Source organism: Pleurodeles waltl, chromosome 1_1 (genome assembly GCF_031143425.1).
Source record: "Pleurodeles waltl isolate 20211129_DDA chromosome 1_1, aPleWal1.hap1.20221129, whole genome shotgun sequence".
Lineage (NCBI taxonomy): Eukaryota > Metazoa > Chordata > Amphibia > Caudata > Salamandridae > Pleurodeles > Pleurodeles waltl.
The window spans coordinates 162,886,362-162,905,003 of NC_090436.1; the positions used below are offsets into that span (position 1 = coordinate 162,886,362).

The following is an 18,642-nucleotide window of genomic DNA, read 5'->3' on the forward strand; positions in this document are numbered from 1 at the left end:
CAAGAACTTCAACTCATCTAGATTTGTGGGAGCTCAGCGGGTAGCTCTAGAGTGGGGCTTAATTCTGGCACTGTTGTCCCTCAAATGCTGTTCAGCATACAAAATAGTCTGTTCAACAGTCTCATCCAAAAATGCATCATCCATAAACAACTGAAAGAAACTTGTAGGCAGAAAGTTTTCAGCATCCACTCTACCCCCTGCAACACCAGTAAAGGCAGGCAATACCGGCTGCATCATGTTTGGGGCAAACCAGAGATTAGCTCATCCAATGGAAGCGTTTCAGCCCCAGGCTGCAATCCAGATGCCTCTTGCTGCATTATCGGCACGAGTGTCCTACTCTAAGACTGGCAGTTCCTCTGAGAGTGGCTTCATCATCAGATGATTCCTCTCGGACACAAAATTCACTGCCAGAATCTTGCACTTCCTTCTCTGCCTCAGATGCAGTCAGTCTCGTAATCATGGTCAGAGGAAGGTTCAAAAAGCATACCAATAACCTGCTGAGTGGGAATCCTGTGGCTAGCCATAATCCTTACTAATAAAATGAACTTGACAAATAAATCAACAACAACCAACACTGTGTTAAAATAAGTAATAAAGTGTGGCTTTATCACAAATGCCTATACACTCAAAAACGATACCACTCACTTTGTAAGGCTTGTTCGTGCTTCTTTCAATACTTCATGACATTAACATAACAGGTGAAGACGCCCAAATCTGACTTCCTTTGCCCAGCACAGAACTCCACAGTCCCATCACTGCTTTACCTGTCTGTTGCTCACTGGCAGCAGAATACCCATCCACGTGACTGCCACTGCAGGAACACCAGTGTAGTCGAGATCACGAGGACGCCCAGCCACGTGCTGTGCGCTCTGGCTTCCAGCACATTGTTTGCCTGCATGTTATGCACACGGTCTTCACAAACCTCAAGTACTGTTAAGCTCTTGGCAAAGATGTAACAAAAGTTCCCATCAGTCAATGTCTTGCGCAAACAATACAATGTATTGTTTAGTTGTTACTTTATTCAGTGTACTTGTTAATTGCAATATCTGATATGTATTGGATGTCATTTTAAACTTGCCTACCTCTTTCTTTACTTAACATGCTTAATAGATTTAAACCTAGCTTTAAGTACAGTAGGAGGCAGTAGAAAAAGCAAAATAAAGAGTGTTCATAATTTTTACAAAGGCAGGACTAATAGATCAAAATGTAAAAGAGATAAAAGCAAACCACGTGGATAATATGATGTAAGACGAAGAAAAAACATGGATTTTGATTTTTTTAGTAAATTATAAAAGGCTGAGGTCTAAATGTATATTGACAGAAATAGGTTTTAAAATATGGCACCACTGTTAGAGACCGCCTGGATTAGAGTTGGACCTCCCTTACTAATGCCGTATTTGGTTGTTTCTGTTGGCTTCCTCCCCTAATTGTGCGTGTGGCTGCTTAAAGCCAGTGCTAGCTTGCCCATTTCCGGGTTTACTCTAAAGAAGATTCAATACAGCTGGGTTAGTATGTTCCAGCCACGAGGTTACACGATGTCACTGCTGAATAGATAGTTAACATCACTTACAAGACGGCCTGCATTGAGTACATGCTCATGGACCACTCTCCTGTCACTCTTGATAACTTCAAAAAGTTAACGCTGTTCATACCCACTGCCAAAGTTCAGCACCCTTGAACTGCCTCCTCTTCATACAAAATGCAAGTGTTTTAGGTGAGAGAGATACCTTTATTCACAAGGTATATCTCTTTTGAATGCCTTATCTATGCCTTTTTGAGGAAGACTTCAAAAGATTCCATATACTTATGAAGACAGCTCTTCAGTGAAACATATGGATCTAACTCAACATAAACCTTCTGTCTTTCACCCTGCTTCCATACTACCAGAATGCTATGGATCATCCACATGGCTATATATAGTCTGCAAAATAAGATAAAATATATTGGTATACAGCTATACAAAGAGGGGTGCTAACTTCAAAAATATCTATTCATCAGTTTATTAATTTGCTGTTGCAGCTCCATAGATTCTGTGGAAAATAGTATGGCAGAAGTTGGAAGATTGCTTGCCTTTTTAAATGTCATTTAAATCTTCTCACAGCAGTATTTTTTTTTTTACTTGTTTTTCTTCGCATTTGGTTCAAAATTAAGACACTTGAGGACAGCCCAGGCATCGTGAAGCCACGCAAGGTGACGACGCGCCAAGTGTATTGTTCAGCAGTTTACAGAATGATCAGGAATCAGATGCACATCCTAAACAATACAGCAAAACAAATGCAGCTTATATCTAGAGATTTTACGATAAAAGATACAGCAGCTCAACAAAACAGAAAAATGGGAAACTTCCTAATGTGAGAAATTCTCTCATGTATCCCACCGGGACACAGTGGGGAGAAGCAGTGATGGATAAGAATTGAAATGGTCCATCAGGAGGTGGGATTCATCAACATGGGGAAAAAAGGGGGGTGAGACAGATGCAGCTGTAGCAACCCTCACATATTATCACCAACCCTCCGAAATCTACAGCATGCCAGAGCTCAACTACCTCTAAGTCTGACACAGCATTCGAGCTGGCTGTGCGGGGTGTCTCCTGTACTTGGAACCCTGTATCGGGGGGAGGGAGAATGGCCTCCAGCAAATGAACCCCTGACAGGCTAATCAGCATATCCTCCCACAATCCTAGATCCCTCTTAGCATTCACGTATGTGCATACAGGTCATAGACATTTCTCTTCTGCCACTCCCCATTCTTGCATATCAGCTAGCCATCTACTGCCTGTTGGAGCTGTGGGTTGTGTCCAGTGTATGGCCACTCGCCCCTTGACCAACATCAGACCTAAGAGAATGAATCTTTGGCATATTCAGGCCCCTCGTTTAGGTGTAGGGAGCACTTTGAGCAAGCAGCGTTCCACTGAGGTCTCCACTGACACGTGTGTGACTCCCCATAATGTATTCAGGCCTCCCAGTACCCTTGTAAAGTACCACAATCCCAGGTCGTATGGAGAAAGAGTGCTGGAATCACCTCACAGCATGGGGAACCTTTTGAGCGGGCTCTGTTAATCCTTTGTAAGCGCAGTGGGGTCAGGGAGGCTTGGTGTAAGTAATAAAACTGCAAGTTTGAACCTCGTTTTGCTAGTCACTTTCTTAACCTGGGTAAACTCTCTCTTCTAGGCACCCTCCATGAGGGGCATCGTCAGCGCCTCTGCCCACCTGTCCTGGACCACTATCATGTCGACATGATGATCCTCATTAAGGGCTTTATACAAGAGCAGAACCAGGCCTCGGACGATCTAGGGTCCGCAGAGTCTGGGATTCCGTTGGGTTGGTGGAGCCGTATTCATCCTCAGAATCCATAATGCCATTTTAGGGGTGACAACATTGTATTATATCCTTAGGTTCATTCAGTATAAAGCTGGAGCTCTATGATCCTTATTTATTTGTGTTCTTTTGTTTTGCAGTGGTTCCAAAGAAGGATGCCTCATCTGCAAATGCAGTGCTCCGAGTTGTTGCCCATATTGACATGGACTGTTTTTATGCACAGGTGGAAATGATCCGTAACCCTGAGCTGAAAGATAAACCATTAGGTAAAAATCTGTATTTAATTGCTTGGAAGCTAGATATGATTTGTACCAGGAGCAAGAGGGTAAAAATGGTGTAGCTTTTAAGAACACACACATGAGTTGACATGGAAGTCCTACCTTGGGCTCCCTAGTGAATCATCTTGATTCATATAGAACTTTATAGTTATAAACTCCCAGGTTATTTACATCTTATAAACAAGTTTTAGACCGATACTACTTATGATACTCGGAATAAACTTTCTTTTTAGGACTTACCAGTACCAACCAAGAGAGTCTGAGCAGGTGTGAAGCAGTTGAGTGTGGCTGAATACTATGGGAGGATCTGAATTTTAAATAAACGTTTCTGAGGGTCCTCTGTAGGTGACTAAGAACTGTCTGAGGTTCTTTGAAGCTGTCTCAGAACATGCAACTAGTCTCCGAGGGTGGCCGAGGAAGAGCTTATACATGGCTGAGGTCTAGCTTTGAATTTGTAGGGCTGGTTGAACGTCTGTGAGAACTAAATGAGTCTCTTTGAGGTTGGGCTAAGGTAATGTGAAGGTTAGCGAGAGGAGGCTTTGCAGAAGATCCACAATGGCAAGCTCAGGGCTTTCCTCACTGCTGGGCTGAATGTGACTGAGGGCAGACTGAGGAACGTTCTGTTCTTAGCAGGTGGGCTGTTAGGGCTTAATCCTAATGGCTAGTTATCCTGAAAGAGGCCTCTGAGGAATATCAGAGGAGTTCAAGGGGACCTTCAAGGACCAATTATCAAGCCTCTGATCCAAAACCCCCCCTCAGTCACAGTTCTCATCCTCCTTACTGGGCAAGCCTTTGGAAAGGGATTTGGGACGTGGATTCTTGCTCCATTCCTGTCAGGCACGAGGATGGAGTAATAAAGGTCCTGAAGCAAACTGTTGGCACCACACCTGCCTAAATATGCTGCTGGGGTTTACATGGTTAACAGTAGGCTTTGCCCTCAGTTTTAACCCTGCGCTGCCTGCGCAATACTGTTCTATCTGCTGTAGGTACCTTTACTGACTACGGGAAAGCTTGTTGTGCTGTTGCCTTGATATAGCTGTTGATTGTGTCTGAGTGAACAATGCATTGCTGGTGAGAACGAGGACCATTGAATATTACGTATATTTCACATTTGAGTTTAGCCGAAATAATCTCACATAAACTTATAGCTAACAATATTTAATGTTAACTGTGGAACAAGTTAGTGGGTTTGTTATTTGGATGGAGGAGTCCAACATTTTTTTTTTTTTTATTTTTTTTTTTTAGTCAGGATGAGGGGGTGGCTGGCAATGCATAAAGACGTTTGAAGACCACAGGCATATCTGTTGGTGATGTCTTAGCAAATTAATCTCTTGTTTTAAAACGTGATGGCTTCAGCTCTTCATGCTGAATCAGAAATTTGTGTGCAGTGTAAGAATCTTGTTCATCTTACCAAATATGAACTGCTGTGAAATTTAATAGTCCTATCTGTGACCACAGTTTGCAGCCTGTTATGTGGTTTTGGCACAGAGAGAGCCAACACCTTTGTACAGTTATGCCTTTTCTTCCTGGGTTAAATGCCTTTGACATAGGGCTGTAGTGGAGTGCTGGCGTTCATGATCTGTTGTGCTCAGGCAATTGGCTTTCTTTCCTACCATTATTTGCTTCCCTTAATCTTAAAATTGTTTGTCATTAAAATACACAAAGTCATTTTGAGGAGCTCCACTCGATAATGTGAAGCTTTAATTTTTTCGTGCATTTTCCATTCCAAGTTTTAGTACTGCGGATTTGCTAAGGCGTCACATATTTTAACAACACTAGTAACGGTTCTTTAGATGAAATATGATTTCAAGCTTTTAGTACTGATCACCAATTAGCTATCAAATTGACCAGGACATAATAAACGTTTCGTTTCAGGAGTTCAACAGAAGTATTTGCTTGTCACCTGTAATTACAAAGCCAGAAATCTTGGTGTGAATAAATGCATGTCTTTGAAGGAGGCTAAAGATGTTTGTCCGCAGATGGTTCTAATTAATGGAGAAGACCTTACACCCTACAGAGAAATGTCCTACAGAGTTACAGGTACTTTTATTCACAACAAAGTAAACATACATTACATGTTTCTGTCAGAATGTCATTATCCTAGCCGGGCTGGTATGAAACCTGCCTAGAAAATGTCATCTTAAGAATAGAATTTAAAAGAATAAAAAGTAAAATTATATTGCATGAAGAGGTTTTGTAAAATGCTTGTTTTGCTTTTGAAAATTATTTCTAAATGACGTGGGGTGCTGCAGAACGTAACAAAGTTGATAAATGTTTCTAATTCAAAAATGCCATATTTTGTACTTAAATATTGCGACCACTTCGAATAAATCTTTAGTGAGAGCATATAGTTATAGTACCCAAGATGATTTAGGGAAAATGGTGGCTCGTAGACAGGGTAAATTCAGGACGTTCCAGAGAACTGGCCTTAGTAGCTGGAAAACGCTGAATCTTTGGAATCGGCAGGAGGCTGGGTTTAATTTGTACTGTACTCAGGATGTACTGAAAAAGCTATGTAGCTTATAGCCCGGTTTGTCTTCGCGGACACTGTTGGGATGAGAGGGGTCCAACTAGCAATCCTGAAGTAGTCTACTTTGTTTTTGACTAGGGTTGCTAGAGTTTTTAATAGGGGTTTACTAGTCCATACTTGGAAGTCATTCAGTACTTTATAATGTTCCGTAACCATTCCAGGTTTATGGTTACATGATTGAGTTGAACACCACACCGAGGTTCCTTGTTGAGGAAGACAGATTAGTTGTGTCAGGCGATGATGGGATGGGAGAGACAGTTGGTGGCAGTTAGCAGGAAAGTAGATGACTGTAGTGTTCAACAAACTATGCATGACAGAGTGGAGTGTCATCCATCGTTGAATTGCAGTGTGTCTATTACTTTATTATTTATTATTATTTTGAGGTGGGGTGTGAAGAAGGGGTAGGAGAAGAATAGCTCTCTGTGTGTATGAGATAAGATGGTAACAAAAGCCAAAGCAAACGATCAGGTCATTGAAGGATGTGATCTAGAGAGGGGATATTAGAAGGCCTTGAACAGAGCCATATAAAATGTTAAAGGGAAGAGTGAAGGTGAAACCAAGGCGCAGTACCAGAAAGCAGGAAAAGTGCAGGAGTGATCAGATTCAGACTGTTCAGAGTTCTGCTTGCAAACCCAGGGAGCAGAGTGTGTGAGAAAAGATTCACTCACACAGTAGTACAGAGAGGTCCAAGATGATGAGGATAGAAGAGTGTTCTTGTGATGTGTGGCTGTAATGAAGTTAGACAAGTAAGAGAGGACAGTCCCTGGAGCAGAGTTGACAGAAGCCTGCTTGTAAATGATTGAAATCATTGTGGGTGGATAGAAAGTGTTATGACTTAGTTAAATATTAACCTTTTAATAATTTTGAAAATATATCAAATTTGAAAAGCATGGCTGTAGCTGGTACTAGTGGATGGGTCACTAGTTATGTTTTTTTACAAAAGACGTATGGCAGCGACAGATGGAATCAACCTGGGTGAATGCCAGAGATGAAAGACAGGTTTAAAATAGAGGAATGTCAGAATAGAATTATTGAGTACTCCGTGAGTTGTATGAATATTGAGGGATAGGAATCCATGATGGATTAGTGGAACAAAGTTCCAGAGGCAGTTTAGCAGGGAGATGTTGGAGAGATGCAGTCAAGAGTAAGGGATGGTGAGGCACACTAAAGGACACGCCCCCATTTCCCTATTGGAAGGGTGGCCCTATATAAAATTATCAGCCCACCTAGATATATGCTCCTAAATGCCCCATAAGTAGTACAGGATAGTTACTTGGGAAAAGTGGAAGGTGTAAGACGTGCTGTACTAGGGAGTGGGAGGGTAGCTAGAATTGCACTAACTACCCTCTGTAGAGAGATCTGTGATGGTGGAATCACACTTCCTGATCTTAAAAAAAAAAAAATACTATTGCTCATAACAATTAATTATCCTTAATGATTGGGTATTCAGCAGGATGGCAGATATGCGAGCAAAGTAACTGTAGGAAATCTGCCTTTTCTGTTTGGTCATCCAGATGTTTTCCTTTTTCTGACCATGTTTTTGCTGGACTTGGAGCTCTATGAGCAGTTACTCCTTCCTTCTGCTCTCCTTTAAGTGCCTGTGCTGCCCCTTTAAACATAGTTAAATTGGCTTAGCTCTAATTGATGTATTTAACTTAAATGTTATATGTGGACTGTAGTACCCATTGTGGCTTCCACGGAGTGGGTCTCCCAAACATGACTTCAGGCGTAGCATGTGTAGCCTGACTTCATGGCCTAAAAACCTGCTGGCACCCGTGTCAAAACAACCATTTTTGGCAGACGGGAAACTCTGCTTTTAAATATTAATACGTGACCCCTAAGTACATCTTTTCACTCAAAAGGTACGGTACTTTATATTTCAAAGTGAAACATGTGCAAAATTAGAGTTGGCATGTTCCTCCAGGGACTAGGCCCCCAAAGGTGTTTTCGCCGACAGATATCTGACTCCTAGAAAATGTTAAAAGTACAAATTATAAACTTTAATCTGTAACATTTAGAAGGAAGCATCTAAAATGGTCATTGAAATACTAATCTCCATACTTAATAAACATCCAATCACTAGTGAAATTTGATTTTTAATATGTATTTAGAAAAAGTAACTTGTAGAAAGTTTCCTTTTATCTACCTGAAGCTCCAGGAGGCTAATTAGCATTAGCATGCTAGAAGCTTCCCAGTAAGGCTAGACCATAATGGGGCGTGAAAATCTGCTCTCAGAGGAGAACAGTGGCGTAGACCTGGTGAGAGGATGGACTGGTTGTTATTTGATACCTACGAGCCCAGGAAGGACACTAGGGTGGACACACAGGAACCTCATTAGCTTGAAAGGGACGACTATGGTAAGGTCTGCCCATTTATAGATTAGTGTAAAGAGAGACCTGAAGAAGGGAAAGCCTTTGTTCTGAAGTCCACACTAAGTAGTTTGGCTCCGAGCTCAGTAGGAAGGAAGCTACCGCCAAACCTGGTTTGGAGTGCACACAGGAGGACACTGCTGATTTTCCTGGCCAAACTTTTGGATGGCCACAGTAGCTCTGCAGATGGACAATGCATTTCCCCATCGTGGATTTTAGGAATGAGGGGCACTGTGGTCTTGTTTGTAGTAGGGCTGAAAAAGTGAGTAAGGTTGCCCCCAGGGACTTTTCGCCCATTGGTTAAGAAATTTCAAAAGTCACCCCACCCACTGGCTACTGTAAGCCATAAAATTGGCAGCTGAAGGAACCATCCTCAGACCCATTTGTGGACCTGTGGAATATCAGAAGAGGATCGGACCTGGTGTCTGTGACTTGAGAGGAGCCCTGAAGGACTTTGACCTGCTCAGTGTTGTACCCAGGACAAAGAAGTGGACTCCAAAGGTCAGGCATTTTTTGTGATTCCTTGCGCAGCTTCAGTAGCACTGTAAACCGCCATTAACACTTGCTCACAATGGGTGCCCTATTGTCATTATCAGAGTTACTGTTTGGAGACGCTCAGCTGCACCAATCTCCTTCCTCAGGAAAAATACAGACAGAGACCCACAAGTCTTCCTTACTGTCAGACCTAGCCAGTCTATCAGCCTGTTATTGTTTGCCCTCCTGCATGTATGTCCTTCATGTTCATGATTGTAGTCAAAATACATTGCTTGAAGCCATTGTCCATACCTCCTGAAACAAATGCCTTCACCTCACTTATTCCTTTGTCAAATTCTGTATTGAAGACTCAGTTCCTTGATTTTGCTCATATGGTTTCCTGCCTGGTTTCTATCCCAGTAATTATCTACTTTCTGGACCAAGTTCAGTGACACCATTGGTTTCTATTCACATTTAGGGAGGATCTCCATTTTAACACTGGTGACTTGTTCTGCATCAGGCCCCCTTCATGCTCTCATTTTGGGTGAGCATAGTCCCCCAGTAGTCTAATGTAATCTGAGATTGCCAGGATTATGTGCCCCTGCGAAGGGGGAAGATGGAGGTTGAGGTTCCTCCAGTCTCACACCTTTACATCTGAAGTTAGGAGACGAATGTGCCATGAGAGCAGGGTTAGAATAAAAGCCTGAACACTTGGCTGGTGCGTCATTAATTGAGAGACCTATGGCATGCTGAGTGCAATGCTGGCTTGGACTGTTTATGTTCAAGCTCAGCATTACAGTGGTAGTCAGTTACTGTTAGTCCCCTCTTGAGTATGCAGCTTGATCTTTGTGCTGCAATAAAGAACCCTTTTAATTTACATTTTGTGTGAAAATTCTTGGATGCTCACTTGTGACAAGGATTGCAGAACTGCCACAGAAGGACGAGTGTGCAACCATTCAAATGGTCAAACCAGAGAATTGCTATCAGCAGGGTGTATACTCTGTGTGGCGGAAGGGGGGCGAGTACTCAAGAAACACACACTAAAGTTGATGGTGATAGCCCAAGCAGGACATTGATTTCAACTATGGTATTCTCATGTATTTAGCTATTGTGTGGTCATGTCCGGCAGTTGCCCAAATTTATAGAACCATAATGTGCAATAGGAATTTGCAATGTAATGGGTCTCCCGTTTGCTTGAGTTAGAGCTATTAGCTTTGTAAATTCCTAACTGGACTTTTCTGCCACTTAAATTGAAAATGAAAAGTAAAAGAGTTGCCATAAGTGAACCTATTCAAAGCACTATAGCTGCCGTGAGCATGAGACAAAGAACACAAAGAAGTTTGCTCACAGTCAAACATATCTGCAATCGTGCAATTATCCATGGGGCAGTCTGCAGGGCGATAACAAAACTGCCCCAAGGAGGAACAAACATAAAGCATTTACCAATGATAACAAAGGATTTTTGAAAGGCAAGTCCATGACCTGGTGAATGGCGTGCAGTAGGCGTGGTACTTTTTTTGCTGTATGCGTAGTGATCTCGTTTCTCGGATAGGTATAAAGTCCAGGTGTGAATCTTTAATCTTTCTCATTCTTTCCCATTTAGAAAACAATGTAAGCAATATTTTATGGTTGTCTTTTATGTTATATTTCCTGCACCCTATTTTGAACCCAGATGTAAATTGTGAATGTGCTAGAATATTACTTATCTGTGTGTTATTTATGAAGGGAAAGCCATGTCATCCTGAGTGGAATTACGTGAAGTGGGTTACTTTAGGTTCTCAGTCTTTGTCTCTGTGCTGTAATAAAGAACACATTTAATTCACCATGCATTTGAGACTCTGTATCTGTATCAGGATGGTTGAGTGTATTTACTGTTTCTGTATAGTTCTGAAGTGCAGGCAATGGACTCATCTGCATTTGTGAGCGAGCCAGCTGTAGATTGTTGCACTGTGCCTAAAAGAGCACCCTACACTTTAACACCACCCCCTATTCCCATCACCCACCATTGAGGGTGCATCTGATTTGACACAGCAGTATCTGAAAATTGGAAGAATTTAAGGAGGCTATGGGCGAGGGCAAGGGTAAGTGGCATTGACAGGCTGGAAGAGGAATATGGACAGCAGGTGAAGGTAGGAGAGGGGCAGTGAGGTAAGCAGAGCCAAAAATAGTATAAAGCATTAGAAACAGCAGGAAGTGAGTTCAGTGGGTGAAAGAAAACTGGAGGTGGTGGGAAGAAAATGGCGCTTCAGGGGCAGGAGGTAGGTGGAAGGGGAAACTGCAGGGTGCTGGTAGGAGGAAAGGCGTAGTAGGAGAAGAGCTTAGAAATGGGAGGTAGAAGCATTGGAAATGGAGTGAAAGTGGGGAGTGAATGAGCAACAAGGGGCCACAAAAGTTGAAAGAAATATCCGCTTGAGTAAATGGAAGGGGCTGCGTATGTAGAGTTGAGAGACAGAAAAGAGGCCACTGTGGGCAGACTTCAGAACTGCAGTAAAAGAAGTGGCAGAAATAACTGAAAGCTGGGAGAACATGTAGCTTCAGGAAGAGCAGTAACAGAGAGAAGGTCTATTTGCAATGGTATCGGGAGAGCTGCAGCAAGAGTTGGGAGGAAAAGAGGTTTCAGGATGAAAGGCCACTGACAGATCTGAGAAGGGAACAGAAGAACAGAGTAGAGCTAGAAAAGAAGACATGAGAAGGGAGTTTCCTTAGGCAAAGAGGTGTGAGGGAGCAGGAACAATGATGAGAGGGACAGTGAGAGTGGAAGGGAGAGACAGTGTGATGAGATTCAAAGGGGAAGCTTCAGGATGTCTGGTGAGATGTATAAAGGAGAAAGCTACAAATGTGGCACACTGGCGACAGAGAAGATAATATTGCAGAGGGGATGGCAGACCTAAAGCTGCAGGAGGAGAGACAGGAAGAAGTTGGAAGGTGCAGATGCAGTGGGGGAAATAATTTCGGATGGTGGGAGCTGGGCACTCCAGTGTCATGAAATGTCTCAGTTCCCGAATGAAGTGTGAGGTGACTATGGCAGGTATGTAGGGTGATATGAAGTATTATGGCTTATATAACCAGAAAATGATGGGGTGTAATGTACAAAGGTAGTGGAAGACGTTACTCTGGTATGAATTAGGTAAGGTGGTACAGGGGTGTGGAATTTATTAAAATATCTACTTGTCCAGGGGACAGGTTGCTTCTCAAATCTACTTGTCCTGTAAAAAGATCTACTTGTCCCTTTGGTGCCATGTAGTGTGGCGACAAATTATGGCAGCAATCTCATTATGTAAGAGCTCTGATAAAAGCCTCTCTGATTATGCCAGGGTTACTACCATAGTAGGGCTTGAATACTTGCAGTTTCAATCCCTACTGTAGCAATTTCCTTATTTTGCCACCTTTCTGCAGATCTGCATACTGGGGCTGGAGGAAGCAGTAAGCAATAGTTCCAGGGCTGGAATGCCTTTGAGTCTGCAAACCTACTAACCTGCATGTTTTAAAGATTTTCATCAGCTTCTCTCTAATATTTTCCTATAATAAGAAACGTTGGACATTTACTCCTGACAATGGCAGAATTAGAACTTCTTCCAGGGTTGGGAAGAAAGTGGCCGGAAATGAACTTGCAAATGCTCAATAGATTTTCACATGAGCAAATCTACACATGCGTATTTACCCATGCTAAAATACAGTTCACAAATATTTTATAGGGGTGCGACATATACCATGGGTGCACTTTTGTGACTTTCTTTAAGAATTTGGGGCCACATGTAGGTAGGTTCAGAATTGCGACCCGCAAATTGCGAGTCGCAAATCCGAATGTAGGATGGTGTCCCTGACACCATCTGTGATTCGCAAGGGTTTCGCAAATGCCCACCTAGTGAATAATCATGAGGTGGGTCGCAATTTGCGACCCCCTTGCAAATAGCGGCCCTCACAGGGATGGTGGCCTGCTGGAGACAGCAGACCACCATGTCTGTGACTGCTTCCTTAAAGGAAAACGAGATGCATTACAAAAACGAAAAATGAAACGTTTTCGTTTAATTTTTTCAGAGCAGGCAGTGGTCCACAGGACCACTGCCTGCTCTGAAAAAATGTTTACAGTGACATTCACAGTGGGGAAGGGGTCCCATGGGGACCCCTTCCCTTTTGCGAAAGTGCTAGCACCCATTTCAAATGGGTGCAAACTGCGATTGGTTTGCACCCGCGTTCGCGGTCACAAAACAATCCTACATTGCACTGCGAGTCGCAATTAAGAAGGGAACACCCCTTCCTAATTGCGAGTCGCAAACCCGTTTTGCAATTCGGTAACCAGGTTACTGAATCGCAAAACTGGGTTTGTGCATCGCAATGTGCTTTTTGCACGTCGCAAACAACGAAAGTCGCTGTTTGCGACATGCAAAAAGCTACCTACATGTGGGTCTTGGTCCCTAATTAGGTCTGGTGTTAACAAAGACATTTTGTTTTTATTAAACATCTATTTCTCTCTCTTTCGGCTGGCTTTACTGTGAGTGATCGCATTCTCCTCTTCCACAAGGAGCATATTGGCACACAAAGTAGTTTTGTTCAGTGTCAGGAACTACAGTGGCAATCAGTGACATAACGAAACTGGAGGGTGCCCCTTTGCAAAGAACATGGAGGAGCCCCCTCTCCAGACTCACTCAGGGCAGGTGCTGTGCTGAAGGGGCCCCCTGGAGGGCGGCTGCAGGGCCTTTGTTATGCCACTGGTGGCAACGTGTACTTTTAGAGTTCAAAAACGTTTTGGGGGGTTTTTGCCAGTGTTTGTTACAATGTTGAGGGCCTGGTAGCTCCCACAACAATAAAGTGTTACAAAAGCCATGTCAAAACAAGACGCGCATTGATGAAACTAAAAGACTTATAAAAATATGTCAGACCAGTTGGCTTTGTCAGTGTTTGTTTATTTTCATGCTTCCCATATTCGTGTTGAAAATGGTTACACTGATTTTCCATTAGAAATATTTTTGGGAAATACTAGCATGCATCAACACATTTTACTAAATGACACTTCATTTGCATCTAATCAGAGAGCATTCTGGGAGCATTATACTTAGCCTCATAGCCTTAACTTTTCAAACATGTGTATACACGTTTTTATTTTGTACTGGAACCAACGTCAGTAGTGAAGTGTGACCTTAAAACATTTATTTACAGCACTCACCCTAATAATGAAGGCTTTCAAATAATGAACCATAAATACAAGTTCGAACAGCATTATCTTTTGGAAACACATTACCTCAACTGCAGAGAGTTCCACTCTCTGTAAACAGGCAGCCAAAGGGTTTGTGCTGCAGAGGGTTGGGCCTACTTGTCCCAAGGACAAAGTAAACATAAAAACTTGTTGCCCTTGACCCCAAACAAGATGTCCCGGGCGTCGGGCGATAGGAATTCCACATCCCTGTGGTATTGAGTACAACATTGAGGAAGTTGTTTTGAGACGTATTGGGAGTGATGTTAACTTAATACTGTTTGGGAGGTGCAGAGGTAGTTTGTTTGGCAAGGCATATTTACCACACAAATCACGCCACCAGGGCGTGTCACTAAGCAGCAAATGTTAATATCCCACCCATGTATGTTGGGGCAGATACTGGTGGGTTACAGATCAACACTTTGTCTAAGTTGTGAACTTGCACAAGCCATTTATTTATGTGAAGAGGGAGATCCTGTATTGTCTTTGTGTGAATGGAAAGACGTGCCAAGATATGTTTAATTGTATTACATTTATATGGGCCTTTGTAGGAGGCTCAAAGTGGTTAGACACAAAAATAACCAGAGGGTCTGCATCTGAGTACTGGATCAATAAGTAATTGCGATAACAACTTAGTTACATGACAAACTGTACATAGGGAGGGAAGCAAGTTATATTGTCAGTAAAGGCGAGGAGTTGAGCTGTTTTTTGCATTGATATTAGAAGGTTCTGGCCCGACGCTCAAGCACTGTACATAGCTGCCATGTTTTCAGTTTGCTTTTGTGAGCCATTATGCATGTGTGGCAGTACGCTGCCTTATTTGTTGACACTTTGAGCTCTGAGTGACACTTTATTTTATGTCTAATGAGGCAATTGGTCATTGTTAAAAGATTAGTTCCAGAAATTAAACCATGTTTAGAAATGTAATGACCTAAAAGAGGCCTTAAATTAGTTGCAACAGCCTGGAGCTGGAGTTAGACAAAGGTGAAGAGACTGGAATTTCAGATTTGATCCTATGGACCGGAAAGGATGCATATGGTAGAACTGAGTGGCTTTCCTGCAGCATCTTGGTCTTTTAAGAATCTGACACGTATAGAGAGCTAAGAGGCAGCTCATAGTAGCAACTTTACTTCTGGCACAGATGAATAAACAAACATGCTAACACAGAATACACCAGGGGTGATTTTCTCCATCACATTACCTCTATGGTTAAGGAAATTTGACCAGTGGATTCGTCCTCAGATTTAACTCTTCCAAGAATCTAAGGATTCTCCATTGCCACCTTCCTTTAAGTCAAGCTTCTACACAACAATAGAGCTAGATTAGTGCATGAGAAGCACTATCGTTCTTTCCCTTGTTACAGACCAGAAAGATCTACCCCTTTTTTCCATTCCTTCTACTTTCTCATTCTCCACATTTCCATTGACCTCTTCCTCTTTTCCTTTGATGCTTTACGCCTCTCTATTGTCGTCTCCCACCACCATGCTCTATGGCTCACATGTTCTCTTCCCTCTGTTAACCATATTTTATTTTTTCTCTCTCCTGTCTCTTCCCCCATCTCACATCTTTCTATTCTTCCTTCTTTTTCTGCTTCTCAAGCCCTCCTCCCTGTGATCTTTCCTCTTCTCTCGTCCTCCGGTTTCCTCTTCTTCTTCACCCTTTTCATTCTTTTTTGTTTCTCTGCCCCAACCCATGTTCTCTCTTCTTGTTTCACTGTGTCTTCCTCTCAGAGTTCTCTTGCTTTTCCTTTTGTCTCTTCCTCCCTTGCTGTCTCTCCTTGCTGCGTTTTGTTTCGCACTCCTCTCCTTATGTCTCTGCTCTCCTACTAATTTTGTCTCCCTCACAATCCCCTCTAACGTCTGTATTTCTCTTCCTGTCTCTCCTCCAACTCTTCTTCCTCCTCTTGTCTTCCCCTTGAAACCATATTTTGCCTCCTTTTGTTCTTCGCCCTCAAATTGTCTCACTTTCTCTTCTCACTCGATCCCTTCTCCCTGTGTCCCTTTCTCCTTCCCATGCTTCCTCTCTGTCACTTACCCTTTCCCTACTCTTGGTGAACCATGTTCATTATTGGTGCTCCTGGGTCTTGTGAAGCTCCATCTTATATAATGTTTAGTTGCTAATAGGCCCCTTAAGTGTGACACCTTATGCTAGTTGTAGCTTTTTAAGCTACATTGCTGTTGCATTCAAGGGCTTGTAGTTCTATCCACTTCCACCACGAGGGAAGGTGAATCCCGAAAGGTGACTTCAAACACATCCATTCTGCTGGCAGGTGGTGTCTGATCTGTAGGGGTGTTCCTCAGGTGGACGCACCTTCCGAACCACGCATTAAATGGGCCAACAAGTATGCACTGAATATACTAATGACTGCTGCAATGTGTCTCTCAATTGTCTTGTTATATTTTATTAAGTTAGTGGGTGTTTACATAACATGTTTTATATTATAAGTATAATTTAAGAATAGTGCTTATGATTTGGATAAATTGCAAAAATACTTTATAGTATTGAATGTACTGTTCTAGTAGGTATATAAAAGGGGTCTCTCTGGGGTATTCTCAGATTGTAATTACGGGTAACAGGATGTACTTATTTATCGCTGCTTGAAGTAAAGGGGTCGTACCAAACACTTTACTTCCTTTTTCACTGTAGGAGATATCTGTGCCACCTCTTAAGTCCCTCTAGAAAGATAGTGTAAGCTACATTCCTTAGGAGCAGAATTTGACACTGTTTGTTGCAACAGGTTTACACCCACAAATTGCATGCAACATTTCTCAACCTGCTACATTCCTTAAAATCCTGCATTAAAAATTGACCTTCCATCCCTTATTTTTTAAATACACCTCTGCTTCCTTATACCTTCTGTCTGCCTCTTCTGTATATAAGTTACTCTAAATCTCATGACTATCCGTCTTAACCTCTTTTTGGAAACCATAGCAATAGGTAATAGTTCCAGCAAGCAATTGCTTCTCATAGCAGACCCTAATGATCACATCTATGTCAAAAATGTACCACAAAGAAACTAAATTGAATGCGTGAAATGAGCAGGCAAAACTAACCCCAATAACTAATGGACTGACCACCAACTTTGGACTTCAGAGTAGAGTGCTACTTCCTGTAAAGCGCTTCAGTGTCTTGTCAGAGGTAGTAAGTGCCACATAAATGCAATTTAAAGAATTTACTTTAAACTTTTACAGTCAGGACGTAAGTTCAAATGTTAAGCATGCAATGTGATGCTGATTAGAAAGTAGTGATAAGGACTGTCTATATATGTCAAACATGACAAAGCAACTATCCAGCTATTAGTCAATCAAAGTAGTTTGTCTGGTGATGTGAGAATGTATTCGGAGTCGTTTAGCATATAATGAATCAGGGTGCTTCTACAGCCGTTGACGATCACCTTCTTTGATGTACACCATAAAAGATCAATTGACATACTGCCTGCTTAGAGGTGATGATGAGGCCTGCTGTAGGACTTTCTAGGTGCCGAGATTGGGAAGGGTGAGAAGGAGTTGGCTGGTTATGTAGACCAGGAGAGGGGCTTTAAACAGTAGACATTTTCCAGAGCGTATGTGCCTGAGCACTGCCATCAAACATGAGGCAAGTCAGTAGCCCAAGAGGGAGAGAGCAGAACTAGAAAGTAAGGTGAACGTCCAAAGGTGTAAGGGGAGGTCATTTGAGTATTTAGATGCAAGGGAGGAGAAGGAGTGTCTGCCGCTGTTGCTTCAGGGATGCTGGGGTGTGTGTGAGGGAGGCGGAGCACAGGTGGTAGTTGATGTAGGCTGGTCCTTGGGTGTGGAGGGCTTTGTAGCTGTGGATCAGCATCTTGAATTGACATCTCTTATGTATGGGGAGCCAGTGGAGTTTCTTGAAGTGAGGGGTGATGTGGGTCTGTTTTGGGAAGGTTGAGGATGAGTCCGGCCACTGAGTTCTGTATGGTTTGCAGACTCTTCTGGAGGTGGGTGGTGATACCTGCATAGAGTGTGTTGCTGTAGTCCAGGCAGCCAGTGACTAGGGCTTGGGTGACAGCTCATCTGGTGTTGATGGGGAGCCATTTGCAGATTTTTCGGAGCATACAAAGAGTGAGGAAGCAGGTGGATGAGACTGATCTGGGTTTTCATGGTGAGTTTGCTGTTCAGGATACTCCTGAGGTTACGACCATGGTCTGTTAGTGTGGGTGAGGGTCTTAGTTCCGAGGGCCACCAGGAGTTGTTCCACGGGGATGTGTTATTACTGTAGATCAGCACTTCAGTTTTGTCTGTGTTGAGTTTCAGGCAGTTGTTTTTCATCGAATCGGTGACGCTTGTCATACACCTGAGGAAGTTGGCCCTCGTGTTGTTGCTGTCTTCTGAGAGTGAGAGGATGAACTGGATGTTGTCTTCTTAGGATATGATGTTTAATCCATGGGCTTTGACGATGTTGGCAAAGGGGATCCTGTAAGTGTTGAACAGTGTGGGGCTGAGGTATGAGCCTTGAGGGACGCTGCAGA

The 18,642-nt window shown here is 42.8% G+C and overlaps 1 protein-coding gene and 1 long non-coding RNA gene across 3 annotated transcripts in view; one reads left to right on the forward strand and one right to left on the reverse strand.

Annotated features, from left to right (window-relative positions):
* LOC138280749 (uncharacterized) overlaps positions 1 to 770 on the reverse strand; it is a 67,091-nt gene extending 66,321 nt beyond the window's left edge. The window contains exon 1 of the long non-coding RNA XR_011200883.1: positions 646 to 770. This is a non-coding gene — a long non-coding RNA (uncharacterized lncRNA). The remainder of the gene's footprint in view (positions 1 to 645) is intronic.
* The window catches only part of POLI (DNA polymerase iota), a 208,294-nt gene that overhangs the window by 14,414 nt on the left and 175,238 nt on the right, over positions 1 to 18,642 (forward strand). Inside the window, exons 2-3 of one of the 2 annotated variants that reach the window (XM_069219498.1) lie at positions 3,458 to 3,583; positions 5,471 to 5,635. In XM_069219498.1, coding sequence (XP_069075599.1) covers positions 3,458 to 3,583; positions 5,471 to 5,635 — 291 coding nt within the window. The remainder of the gene's footprint in view (positions 1 to 3,457; positions 3,584 to 5,470; positions 5,636 to 18,642) is intronic. The other variant, XM_069219507.1, reaches the window with a different exon arrangement.